The sequence below is a fragment of the Schistocerca nitens genome, chromosome 3 (genome assembly GCF_023898315.1).
Source record: "Schistocerca nitens isolate TAMUIC-IGC-003100 chromosome 3, iqSchNite1.1, whole genome shotgun sequence".
Taxonomy (NCBI): Eukaryota; Metazoa; Arthropoda; class Insecta; order Orthoptera; family Acrididae; genus Schistocerca; species Schistocerca nitens.
Genome location: NC_064616.1, coordinates 723,570,572 through 723,584,933, shown reverse-complemented (window position 1 = coordinate 723,584,933; position 14,362 = coordinate 723,570,572). Strand labels below are relative to the sequence as shown.

Below are 14,362 nucleotides of genomic sequence, written 5' to 3'. Positions count from 1 at the left end.
GGAGACAATCAGGTAGATTTCATAGGTGGGTGTGAGGGTCCTACTAGTGCTGTGAGGAGGAATGGAATTTTCCATATGAACAAAGGAGACATCACACAGACCATTAAAAGAACTTTGTTCAAATAACTGCTACTGTCAGACAGGATCTACCCTTCCATTACCTGTAAGGGCTTGCAGAGAGGAGCAGTTGGAAATTAGTTCTACAAATGATGAAGTTAACAGCTGCCCATTCTTATTGTGGGAGCTTTATGTGACTTTGTCTGTAGCATTTGATGTATTATCAGATCATGATAAAATCCACTAGGCAGTGTTGTAGCATCTCAGTAAAAGTGCTAAAAATCATCCTCAATCTTTATAACTTCATATGCAATGTAGGTTACCCCAGGGTTGCTCTTATCAGCTGTATGGGAAAAGAGCTTAGAGCAGGTGATCAGCTGCCACTTTGTCTGGATATTAGAATTTAGTCTGCTCTGTAGTAAGTTTCAGTGTGGGACCAGAAGATGATTTTCCATAACTTATATCATAACCCTTCTGTAGGTGGCTCTACAACAGGCTTGTGCATGAAGACATCATCTAGTTGATGATAGAACTATTAGGCGTATCATTCCCGGCAGCTTAACCCACAGGGCTTCTGGGGATGCCTTCCTGTTTTTTCTATGGTCCTTCCTTTCCCCTTGTTACTTTATATCTAAAATTGCTGACAGTAAATCACATTTTTTTACAATATAATGGTGTCCTTCAAGGTACTGTTTTTATTAAATGTGCGATGTTTGTGGTAAGGAGCTCCTAATTTGTTGGTAACTTTTTAACAACCACTTCCATTATATTTTTAATGTCATTCATTTTAGAATGAGGAACACAATTATAAATAATCAGTGAGATTTTTCTGCTTTAATGTGTGTTCACCATATGAAATTTGGAGTGCCAGTTTCCATCAGTCATAGTACAAGAAGTGTATTAAAAAAGTATTCAGTACCCCAGCCATTTACACAATATACTGTTGTTTGTCCACGTGTGGAAAGACATATTGATAACACTGTAGGATTCTTGCAAATTAGTGCAACGGATATTGGTGTGTTATGCAAAGTCAGGAGTAGATCACCACCTTCATCTCTTGGAAACTTAAAAAAAAAAGAAAGTGCTCCAAATGTAGCTTTTTAAATAATATATCAAACATTTTTCACAATTTTATTCCAGTTCACACTTGTGTGTCGAAATGGGGGCTACCTCAGCCACTTGGCCATGTCTTCAGGATCCACCTGTCAGACAAATTTACGTTTTACAACAGACAGCTGCATATGACTCTAAAAGTGTTTAAGGCATGATCATGGGATGAATTTTCATATATGCTCCAACTCTAGTGTCCTCCAGGTGATTCAGCACCAGAGTTAGCCAAAATTTGTTCAAATAATAAATCTCAAATATAGATAGGAACTATTACTCATTATTTGTGAATAACAAATAAAAATATTTATTTGAAACATTATTTATTTAAATGAATGAAAGCATTTATTTGTCATGGGTGAATAAAATGGGGGTGTGAATAATATATAAATTTGAAATCCGGAGATGTTTATTGCACCAATTTTTTGTAACTAATAAAACAAATGTGCTACTTTTTGTGACTTTTAAATTAGTTTTCAGAACAACTCTTATTTTCAACTATCTAATCTGAAAGTTTATTTGATGTTAGAAGATTTACCATTGTGGCATGTAAATAAATGTGTTCTACTCACACCAAAGAGTATCTGCATCTGCATCTGAAATTATCTCAGAATAATGATGTAAGACTTTAATGATGATCATCTTTGGCGTAAAATTAGTTTTTGGTGTGGTTCCACAATGAAGTTCCATGTAACTTCATAGATGTATGTTTGGTGATGCAAAGCTTACTCAGTTTCTCCAAAATCACTTTATTAATTTCAGATGTCATCCAGTAGCATTCCAAAAAGCATTAAATTTTAGTTTAGTTTAATTTTGTAATCTACTTCAGTTAATGCTGTTTTAGTCGACTTCAGATTTGAAGTCTGTTGATGTTAGCCACAAGCAACAGCTGAGTCATTACTTGGGTCACTCATTTTGTAGCTCTACAAGTATGAGAGAATTCCATAATTGTATCCATGAGACACACAGATTTGATAGTGTTAGCAATTTTGGTAAAGTGAGGAAACTATTGCAGATTAGAGTCTCTGTTGGCTGTGTTCTCATCTTTGTCTTGTTAGCACAGGGAGGGAGTGGAGGACATACTGACAAGTACAGAGGTAGTTGAATTGGCTGCACTAGTAATGTGAACTTCTAAGGCCATTTGCTTACTAGGCATACTTATGTTAGATTTATTATGCTGCAAAGCAACAGAAGCTGTGCTTGACTCGAATGTGGATTGAACACTGCGTTGCTTTACTAGGCATTGTTCTATTCAAAATTGTTAGAGGAGAAAGAAGTGATAAGTGACAGATTAAGTGCTAGGAGCAACAAGGAATTGAACCCCAGACCTTTAAGAGTCCTATTCCGCAACTTAACTCATTGAACCGTGCCCCCCTCCCCCCCTCTCCTCTCTCCCCAACCTTCCCCCTCCACTTTTTTGTGTCTTGCACCACTGAGAGATACTCTTGTACCACCTATTAATAAATTGTTTAGCAAACATTCAAACAGAAACCAGAAACTATGCTGAGCCACACGAATGAGCATTGGTTACAGATGACAGAGCTCTGTTCAAAAAGTAAACAAGGAAAATTTGATGGTTTTCTACATTATTCATTATTTAAGTTATGAATAATAAATAACAAATAATTATTTTTGTTCAGAGAGGAATAATCTCTTCAAAATTTTTTGAATTATGTGTTTATTTGAATAATTATGTAGGTAGAAATTTATTCGAATAATGCCCGTCTCGGTTCAGCTGGTATCCCCAGCAGAGAAAATGCAATAGACAGTTCACAACGTTTTTTCATAGCTGTACGAAGCAGGGGAATAACATAGCGTTCTGCTGGGTACTAGAACAACAAGCAAGTTGACACTTTAGTCAAGAAAGCTTGTCAGTGACACACTGTACACAACTGTGCTGTTCACAAGAAAGATGTTGTTGCAGCCTGATGGGAAGATGAGTAGTTTAGCTGTGGTTGCATAAACCAACTGTCCAGTTACGGCTTTTACCCTTCCAGACTCGGAGACCGGTACTGAAATGCAGTGGCATCCCAGTGACTATTTTAATTATGAATTATACAACTGTCAAGTCCTGCAAGATAGCCACAGTAATAATTTAAGGATCAGTTCCTGTGATTACTACTCTATAACAAGAGTGTGCAATGTTGGGTATCAATATTAAGTTTAGTGGTTGCACACTGAATTGTCTAATTCAGCATAGCAGTCTCTCCCCTCTCCTCCTGTGAACCATGACATAAGAAACAGTTGCCAAATATATGGTGTCCTTGTTACATGTGTTATGATTGATGCAAGAATACCACTTCATAGCTGCACAACAGGGTGTGGCACAGAGAAATGGCCTTTTTCCAAAATAATAGACTGATGCTCTCAGTTCATCTCTTGTGCATTGAAACCAGACAGTATTTATGGATTGTAAAAATGTTTCTTGGGCAACATACCAGATCTCATTGTGACTTTCTTGCAGTATTTCATGGGTGCAACTGACCAACATCTTCAGTACAGCGAACACAATGCTGAGCTGTGACCAAGCCTCCTATTCATGCCCGTCTAAGAAGAAAACACTTTGGTGTGAAATACACGAAATTTTGAGACCAATAGCAAAGATTTCCTGATCAGCAGTGGTGAAGGAAGCTATGCCACCTGTCAAATGATGAACTAAGAGCTTTGATGTTGTCGTTACTTTTCACCATATATATAAGTGACCTAGTGGATGACATTAAGTTCCTTGAGGCTTTTCACAGGTGATGATATTGTATACAGAGATGACACAATGCTATAAAATTGTAGCAAAATACAAGAACACCTGCAGAGGATCAAAACATGGTGCAGGGCTTGGTAATAGATCCTCATCATAAACAATTGTGGAATATTGTGCATAAATGGCAGAAAGACCCATTATTGTGTGACTACGCAATTGTAGAAAATTCTCTGGAAGCAGTCACATCCATAAAATAAGCAGGAGTAAGCATATGGAGTGATTTAAAGTGGAATGACCACATAAAACTAATTGCAGGTAAGGCAGATGCCAGACTGAGATTAATTGGAAGAATCTTCAAGAAGTATAGTCCACCCACAGAGGAAGTACCTCTTTCAACCAGCACCTGAATATTGCTCTTCTCTATGGTATCCGTACCAGGTAGGATTGATAGTGGAAATGGAGACGATCCAAAGAAGAATGATTTGTTTCGTTACAGTTTCATTTAGTAAGTTTGAAAGCATCACGGGGCCACTCAGCCAACTCCAGTGGCAGATGTTGCAAGAGAGCTGTTCTACATCACATTGTGGTGTACTGTCGAAGTTCTGAGTGCCTATCTTCCTAAAAGAATCAACCTATATATTGCCCCATCCTACGCATTTCGTGAGAAAAGACTATGAAGGTAAAACTGGAGAGATTTCAGCTTATACTGAGGCTTACCAACAATTATTATTTCCACAAATCATTCATGACAGTGGTACACAAAGTACCCTCCACCACATACTGTAAGGTTACTTGTGGAGTATAGATGTAGATGTAGAAAATGCTGCTGTCCACAGATGGCATCAACCTTGCTAATCTTGTAGCATGTTGTGGAGTAATGACAATTTTTTACCTCGCAGAATACTGCTTAGGGGTTGGTTTTCCTGTGTATGTTTATGATAGGGAATTCTTGCTGTGTTGTGTAAAACAAGTTCACATATTCTTTACATGTTTTTATGGTCTTTTGATATTGCAGCACTGAAGTTAGCAGATACTATAACAAAATATATGATCATTTCAAAGCAGTTGTAAAGCACTGTGTCATTGCTTAACTATAAGTGTCTGTTATCTACTGTTAACTACGTATTATGACTGACATAGGCTTAAAATATAGGAATAGTGTTGGTTGCCTTACTAATACCAGAATCTGGAGTAAAGTCAGATCAGTGTAGAAAGTTCATAATAGTGATATTGTGGTTGTTGACTTACACGAAATCACAGCTGTAGCAGTTTTTATTCAATTTTGTTTTGTTTTTATAATTCCATCTGACTTTACTGCTGCTAGAGAAAAATCATCTTGGATCTCGACTTTGATGGCTTTTCACATGTTGTCTCCTCCTGTATGATGATTTTGCCAGGCTAAAAAAAGTCATAAACAATAATATTGAAAATTTAGAATGGTTAAGGAGACTAATACTGATCAGCCAGAACATTATGACCACCTACCTAATAGCTTGTATGTCCACCTTTGTCACGAATGGCAGCAGTGATGTGTCATGGCATGGAAGCACTGAGGCCTTGGTAGGTCACTTGAGAGAGTTGGCAGCACATCTGCAAACACAAGTTGCCTAATTCCCGTAAATTCCGGGGAGGGGGCAATGAGCTCTGATGCCTTGTTCAATCGAATCCCAGATGTGTTCAATCGGGTTCAGATCTGGTGAGTGGGGAGGTCGGCACATCAGTTGGGACTCACCACTGTGTTCCTCGAACCACTCCATCACACTCCTGGCCTTGTGACATGGCGCATTATCTTGTTGAAAAATGCCATTGCCTTCAGGAAACATGGTTGTCGTGAAGGAGTGTACGTGGTCTCCAACCAGTGTATGATACTCATTGGTCACCTCGGTGTCTTGCACAAGTTCCACAGGACCCATGGGTGCTCACATGAATGTTCATCAGAGCATAATGGAGCCACCGCCAGCTTTTCTCCTTCCCACATCGTAGGCTTCAAGGAGCTGTTCCCCTGGAAGATGACGGATTCACCCCCTGCCATTGGCATGATTGATGTAGGAATCAGGATTCATCAGACCATGTTACAATCTGCCACTGCCCCAACATCCAGTGCCAATGGTCATGTGTCCATTTCAGTTCTAGCTGTTGATGTCGTAGTGTTAACATTGGCACTTACATGGCTGTGGTGGCCCATCATTAGGAGTGTTCAGTGCACTGTGTGTTCAGGCAGATTTGTATTGTGCTCAGCAATAAAGTCTGATGTAGTTCCACCAGAGATTGCTGCCTGTCCTGTTTTACCAGCCTGGTCAGCCCACAGTGTTCGACACCTTTAATGAGGGGTGGCCACCCAAGCCCACGACACCTGGACGTGGTTTCACCTTCATTCCACCATGTGTTGAAGACATTAACCACAGCATTCCTTGAACACCTGATAAGTCATGCAGTTTCTGAAATGCTCATGCCGAGTCTCTTGGCCATCACAATTTGCTCTCAGTCAAACTCGGAGAGATTGCGCACCTTCCCCGTTCTACACACGGACAGTCCATTCAATGATACTACATGCATTGTGCATTTGTCTGACTAGCAGTCATTCCTCGCCAGGTGATGCAGCTATCACCTGGATGGGTTTATATCAGTAGTAGATCACTGGTAATATTGTTCTGGCTGATCAGTGTGTATCTGGTGCACAACTTTTGCAGTATATGTAAAATTATCTTGGCTTGGTGGCTGAGTGATAAAGTGCCCTATTATGGATCTGAAGATCTCGGGATTGATTCCTATTCCGTCCCAGCATTTTTGTGTGTCACTTGTTGTTTATTTCACTTCTGGCAATGTTTGTAGCTGTGAAAAATGCCAGTGTGCACCCTGGTTTAGATGCCAGATTAAACTGTAGGTCCTTGTATAAATTTCTGAGTAAATCAATTTGAATGTCGGAGGAAGGCAATTGTGCCAAGAGAAACACTATAGTGTTCAAACCAGCCTTCAGGTTGATGGCAGCTTTACCTTTTTCATGTGAAATTATGTTAGCTTCACTTTACATCTCTTAGCATTAAAGCCGTATACAAGTTATTTATAGCTACAATTACAGGAAAAGAACATTATCGGTATGAAAGAAAGAAATAATTCACCTACAGAACCTAAATTCAATAAACCCAAGAAAGAAGTGCAAACACAACATAGTTTAAATATAAAAACTTCATCTTCTGCTCCGTCTTTAAAGTATAATTAGACCAATTTTTAGATGCTCCTCTTACTTCTTGTGATTCTGTTTTATTAAATAAAAAATTTATAGCCAACAGTGTTTACAACACTGTTTGAAATAGTGTTATTAAATTCTTTGACTTAAACCGTTACAACAGACCTAATGCTTTAACGATTCCTGAAAGCAAATTATGCTTCATCAAAAGGGTTTTATTTATTTATTTATTTAATTTATCTTTCATAAGTGTTTATAATCTGCTTCAATACCTTGGAAAGGTAACAGTTCATACTTTTATTTTTGTTAAGTAACACACAAGTAGTGTTCATTGATAAAATATTTAAATATTATTTTAAACCAGCCTGTTGCTTTTAAAAATAGTTTGAATGGCCAAAATTTTTGAATGTTTTTGTATTAAATGGGCAAATTACTTTGAAATATTAACATGGCTATTTCTTTTTGTTTCAAAGATTCAGAAGAAGATGACCACCTAGTGGCATGTTTGCTGATGGTTTTTGTGGCTGTGTCAATCCCAAAATTAGCTCGCAATGAAAATTCATTTTATCGAGCATCACTGGAAGGACATGCCAATAATATACATTGTATGGCAGCTGCTGTAAACAACATTTTTGGTGCACTTTTCACAATATGTGGACAAGGAGATATGGAAGACCGAATGAAAGAATTCCTCGCTGTAAGACCAGACGCATTATTTATTTATATTAGAAATTTTCACCATTTTAATAATCAAGTTAGTTTTTAAAATTAAGTAAAATACTTTATTTATTTTGGGACATTTATTGCTTTGACAAAAAAATTGAGAAAAATGTGTTCTCGATGTTACTGAAATGATGTCATCCCAAAAACATGTTGCATCCTCAGTTGGAAACATGAGTTAGATTACAGTAGTTGAGAAAGCTCTATTAAAGAATGGACTGTGAGTTTCAGTTTTCACTCATAAAGCAAGGAATGCCAACCAACTTGGTGTAGCTCTCACAGTCTGTGAGTGCACAGAAAGAAATTTATTTATAATTTGAGCACGAAAATAATGGCAGATTACTACTCACCAAAAAGAAGAGGCATTTAAGGCATGGAACCTGGAGGGGGATGAAAAGGAGGGGAGTATGCTCAGAAAGATCATGTTGGTGCAGAAATGTACGTGTGTACAGGGGTAAAGCCTGCGCCTATACGAGGACACAATGTACATGGTAAAGAGCTGCTAGGAAAGATTCTTAAGAAAATATTGCATGTGTAAGGTGGAGATTCCAGAGTAAGAGAGAGAGACAAGGAAAGGGAGTTAAGGGTGAATTCTTCACAGGTCATGTCTACCCTTCCCATCTTCTCAAGAAACAGAGGACCTGTGCCACATACAACCAGCACTTCTCATATATCTACAGAGCTAAGTAGCACTGTGGTTAAAACATCAGGCTCTCACTTAGGAAGACCAAAGTCCAATTCCTTCTTCAGTCATCCAGATTTAGGTTTCCTGTGATTTCTCTAAATAGCTTAAGGCAAATACTGGCATGGTTTCGTATAAATAGATATGGCTGATTTCCTTCCTCAATCTAAGCTTGTACTCCTTTCTTGTGACCCCATCATTGACAAAACACTGAACTCTAATTTTCCTTCCTCACACACCTGCTGATCTGCCAGAAAAGAACACCCTTTCTTTGCACAATACTGCCCAAGGTGGGAACAATGAATCACAATCTCCACAAATTCTTAAATTACCACTCACGAGTTCTTGAAATGAAGTGTATCCTTGCTTACCATGCAGCCTACACAGTATCCTTGTTTATCCCTATCTCACTCTTCCTCTTATGGGTTGTATCCTTGCAAAAGATCTGATTCTAAGAGCTGTCTTATACATGTTCCCTGCCACCTCCTCTGGCAGCACTAACATGCATTCCTGTCCTGTCATTGGCAGATCACTTGTGCAAGTAACAGCATCACTGCAACTATTTCACAGCTTTCTCTGTAATTATAACTGTGAACACACTACTAGCTGTGCTGTGGACAAATAACAAATTATGTTACACCATTCATCAGCAACACCCCCCCCCCCCCCCATGTCAGCAAAGATTTTCGAAATTCTGAAAGTCCGTGGTCTCAATGCCCTCTGCCTGCCCCTGCTTACCCTTGCCACCTTTCATACCTAATCCCATTCCATTTCATTGTCCTCATGCTAGCCTCACACTACTACTACTACTACCACTGTTCTGCTCCACACTATCCATCCACATCTTCCTTCCCATGTAACCCTATTACTCTGGATCTTCCTGCTTTCTCCATATAGACACACACACGTAGCAGTCCCTTTCCTTTTCCCTGACCCCAGCCTCTCTTAGTAAACAGCACCATGCTCAATACCATTGCAATCTTTCCTAATCCTCCATCTTGCTATTCTCTTTCTCCCCACCCCATATCGCTACCACTCACTCTTTGACACTGAATCTCTCTCTCTCTCTCTCTCTCTCTCTCTCTCTCTCTCTCTCTCTCATCCTCACCCCTACCCCCCCAACCCCCCCAACCCCATCACCCCTCTCTCTTCCTCTTATATAGAACACAACAAATGATAATGTTTCATGATTTACAATTTTTATTAATGTTTTACTTTTTTATGCTAAAAAGAATTTGTATTTCAGCTTGCTTCTTCAAGCTTGTTACGTCTTGGACAAGAAGCAGATAAGGAGGCCATTCGAAACAGGGAGTCAGTATACCTACTTCTTGACCAGGTAGGTAACCTGCATAGCTGTGTTAACAAACAACATGAATCAGAAATAAATGGCACAGCACACAAAAACAATCTTGAAAATGGTAATCATTACCCAAAACGTGTCGTGCAAAATGCAGATAAAAAGATAATCATGACTGGTAACAGAGAAAGGTATTTTATAATCAACCCCACTGTTTTTAAAGTCACAAGCTTTCATCAACTATTTCTAATGTATAAAGTCAGAGAAAATATGGGTTTATGTAATATTGCTTCAGCTATAAACATGACTGTATAATGTAATAATAATAAGAATAAGGAAAGAACTCTTGGGGAGAATGTGTTAAAAATACTTTCATCTTGCAACCATAATAGTTAGAGTTGTAATTTTTTGTTTAATGAAAAAATGGAAAGTGCTCTGAAAGCACTAGTATTAGTATTTAAAAAAATAATACAGAATCTCTCAGACTGAACAGAAACTTTAGAAATGGAAACAATTTTCCACACTGAAGACTAAATTATTAACGGCACTCAAAGGCAGAAATGTGGCAATTAAAGCTAAATCTTGTCAGAGGGAGAAAGCAGAGTAGTAATAGAAAACTTAGTTTATGGAACATAATGAGTCGAAATGAGTTGAAAACAATTCAATTGAAAATGTTAGCAGAAAACACAGTATAGGTAGAAGATGCTTAAAAAATAAATATTAAGTCTGATTGTTTCCTACTACTTCAAAACACCATTATTTAGATATAGGTTAAAACCAATGTAGTTTATCATGATGAGGATCACCTAATTGCTGTTTCTAGTCATACACAGCTACAAGCTGTCTCCTTAATTTACAGTCAGATTCCCAAATTTTACTATTCATGTTTTCTTACCATCATGTCCATATGTAAAAACTGCTGTCACATGTTGCCCAATGGGGAGTAATGGTTCATCTAATTCTACCTTCAAGCATGTGCCAGGGGACACTTTCATGTAGAAAAGACCTGCAAACTCCTGATTCATTAAAGCATCTCACTGCCATGTATAAAACAGCTTCAAATATCTGCTCACTTTACAAATGAGTTAATGTGTTAAATATTTGACGTTACGCGTGTAAGTGAGAAAAAGTTTGGGGCAGGTTTGAGATTCTGCTAAAAGTTTGTTGGAAGTCACTAAGTGTTCTAATCATGACTCACTGGATTAATATTGTGTAAATATTTTGCACTTCAGTTTAAGGAAAAGCTAGTTTTTCATGCATGTCAATGTTTATGACATCATATCTCCTGAACTATGTGTTGTGCTGTGTGGTGTGTATGGATACGGACTTCAAATTGTGTTGCAAATCGTTGATAGTGAATAAGTAATAAATTAAAACATCATATCTGATGCTGAAGTTTTACTGCATGAACAGAGAAAAGGTACTAAGAAATAAACTTCTTTTTCCTTTCATCATTTTGTGGCAGGTGTCAGTGAGAAAAAGTTTTGTAAAGATTTGAAATTAAGGTTAAAGTTTGTTGGAAGAGTTAAGTGCTCTCATTCTTAACTACTGGATGAGTAAAGTTCAAGTATTTGTGTGCCATCTGTTACATTGCCTCAAGATAAATACGCAGTTTGTAAGTGTAATAGTTATCTTAGTGTGTTAAGCTTTTAACATATGAGTATAGCTCTTAATGAATAGATTATGACAGCAAGTTAATTTTTTAAATTCATTCAATAATTATGCAAAATATTAAAAATCACATTTTGGATGCCTCTGGAAGCCATTAGATAGGCAGCCTGCAACTGATTCTGGGGTAGTCACTTAGTGACATAGATACATGGTGTCCTTTCAATGGTACATCAGAAGGAAGTGGCTGTTCTGGTTAGCCATGACAAAACTGGCAGTTTATCATGAAGCAACTCACCATTATGCAATACCCTAATGTGAAGCAGCAATCACTGTGTGTAGAGAAATTTGCATATTGGAATTAAAATGAACTGTACAAAATAATGTCACATGTAACTTGCTTTATTTTTTTTTTTTAGCATTCACATGTTTATTCTTTGTCAGCGTGTCATTCTTCCAGATCCAGTTTTCTGTGCTCCCTTGATGCTTTTCCTTTGCAATTTTGAAAAGGTTGCCGACTCCAAGTGTTTTAAGCATGTTTGTTCTTTGAAAGGAAGTATATATTCTATTGCACTGTAATATTCTCTGCTTTAGTACGTAACCATGCACTAGTTCAGTAGCTATTTCTTCATTACTAAGTAAGAACTTTGTGTACACAGATGAAAGCTATGCGTAGCACCAAAAGAAATATTTGGAAAATCAAATTGGTCATTATTTTAATACTGTTGCAGATAGTACAAGAGTCACCTTTTCTTACGATGGATCTGTTGGAGTCGTGTTTTCCTTATGCTCTCATCAGGAATGCTTACCATGCTGTTTACAAACAGGAGCACATGCAAGTGTAAAGCACAATGGACATCATTTTTTTAAATAATGAGTGATATGCTAAATGCCAAACTATTCTGCTGTTCATCAGATATGTGTAGATTTTGTATGCAACAACACTGCCTTTAACCAAATAAAATGTAAATTTTGTGTAGCTGGGTCTCTTATTTAATTTCCTCTGTTACTGTTGAATTATTTTTTTATCTCAACAATGTTCAGGTGTCCCAGATTTATGGTGTATCTTGCTTATTTATAACTGCTACCACGTACAGAAGTATATTTTAGATGTGTATTGATAATTGAGCTAGTCACAAATGAATAATTTCTGCCATTGATATTGAGAAATTTGGCTGTTTATTTTACAAGCTGCTTTTTAGAAACTTTCTTACAACCAGTCTTAAAGAAAGAAAGTAGTGGGAAGATATTTACTGTTTTGTTATAGACATGTTTACACAGTTTTCACCATATGTTGCACTGAAATATTCTATAATGTAATCACGCATATCAAGAACAAGCAAAATAAAATTTTTAAATTCATATTGGATAGTGAGAGGAAGTCTATATCATTATGGTGACAGCTGTATTTGTTTATAAATAAGTAAGGGATGTGACTATCAAATTAAGGGATGCTCTAGAAGTGAGAAGAAATTTAATCTAGTCATCAGTGCAAATGCCACAGTTGAGATTAATCGAGATGAAGTTGAGGAATGTAATTCACAGGCCAGATGGTTGATAATGTGAAATTTTTAGTGGGTGATTTTAAAGTTCATATGGGAAAGCAAATGAAAGATGTAAATAAGGTTGGGAGGTACTTGGGACACAAAATGTTGTAACCCTGTAATTACACAGTTTTCAGAATGAGCTACAATTTATTTCAGTTTTCACCAGAAATTCAAAACAAACTAGCTGTTTCCATTTATTACAAGTTGAATGAAGATTATGACAGAGATAGCATCTAAAACAGGTTTGATTTTAAAAGCAGGATAAAATTGACAGTGTTGAAAGAGGATTGGTGATGGGCTCAGTGTAACTAAAATATGACGCATAATAGTGTAAAGGGGTTACTGTTGTCAAGTCTCAAGATGACCATTGGCAATTGAGTACCACTTCATGTTAGCATTTAAGAGGAAGTAGATGCCGGAAATTTGAAGCATGTGACGTAATTTCATTGATAGAAATGCTTGGAACAGATGTAGCACTGTTGAGATTGCCTGTGTTTTGCTGCTGATGCCTGATATGACTAGGGACTGGAAAATATAGCACCTATTTTTGGCAAAATTTGCATCTATTTTTGGAGAAATTCACATCCATTTGTGGTAAAATTTGCATTTTTTTTGTTTGTTTGTAAATAGTTAGACACACAAATATAAAAGGTTGTCACACTACATTATTGAAGACAAAGCCTTAGTGCTTTCAAATTGACTATTAAAATAAAGCAAAGGTTTGTGAAATTTTTGATTGGAATGTTTGCTTTTGCTAAAACTTCAACGGTTTCTTCTTGAAATGGCCTCTGTGGCCATATATTCGCGTATTTAAGATTTAACAAGTGGTTGTTCTGTCGAGAAGCATCTGCACATGCCACCAGTGAATTGAATGTGTCTCTGATTTAAGGTGTTTCTCAATATTATTTTTCTTTTCCCACTCAATTCAGAGATTACAAAATCTACAGAATATTAATTATGCCCTTTCATGGGGATTCATAGCTGTGCAACCCGTACTTGATGACACCAGAGATAGAACTGACAAGGAACTAAGTGTAGAATTGGAAGTGAAATTAACTCTATTCGAATGTTAGTGGAAGAATTTCTGTGCTGTTGAAATAGGAGATAGGTTTTGTTTTCCAACCAGTATAGTGCAGCATGCAGGCTCTATATATTTGCAGATGGCCACAAATGTAAAGAAACTGGAATTTTGACCTCCAGAGGGGAGAGGAGTGATGCAGGGAAACAATCCCAGCATCCCTTTCGCAGTGCAGCAGCCTGCACCCGAGTTCCGTGAAAGCAGAATGTACACATTGACACAGGGATTGCTGATTTGTTCTGGCGTTGTGAGGGCCATAATAAAACTCCATCATGGACCAGAATGAGTCTCTTCACTCATTTCAAAATAAGAAAACAAAATAAGAAACAACACACAGAGGAAAACATTTGGGATGGCAATTGCACAATTGCTTGTTGAAAT

At 37.4% G+C, this 14,362-nt stretch overlaps 1 protein-coding gene across 4 annotated transcripts in view; it reads left to right on the top strand.

The window, feature by feature from the left end:
* Window positions 1–12,335, top strand: part of LOC126248690 (membrane-associated protein Hem) — a 188,283-nt gene extending 175,948 nt beyond the window's left edge. For all 4 annotated transcript variants that reach the window (XM_049949972.1, XM_049949970.1, XM_049949971.1 and 1 more), the window contains exons 21-23: window positions 7,523–7,746; window positions 9,698–9,787; window positions 12,088–12,335. In XM_049949972.1, coding sequence (XP_049805929.1) covers window positions 7,523–7,746; window positions 9,698–9,787; window positions 12,088–12,201 — 428 coding nt within the window. In that variant the 3' untranslated portion in view covers window positions 12,202–12,335. The remainder of the gene's footprint in view (window positions 1–7,522; window positions 7,747–9,697; window positions 9,788–12,087) is intronic.
* Window positions 12,336–14,362: the final 2,027 nt, after the last annotated feature.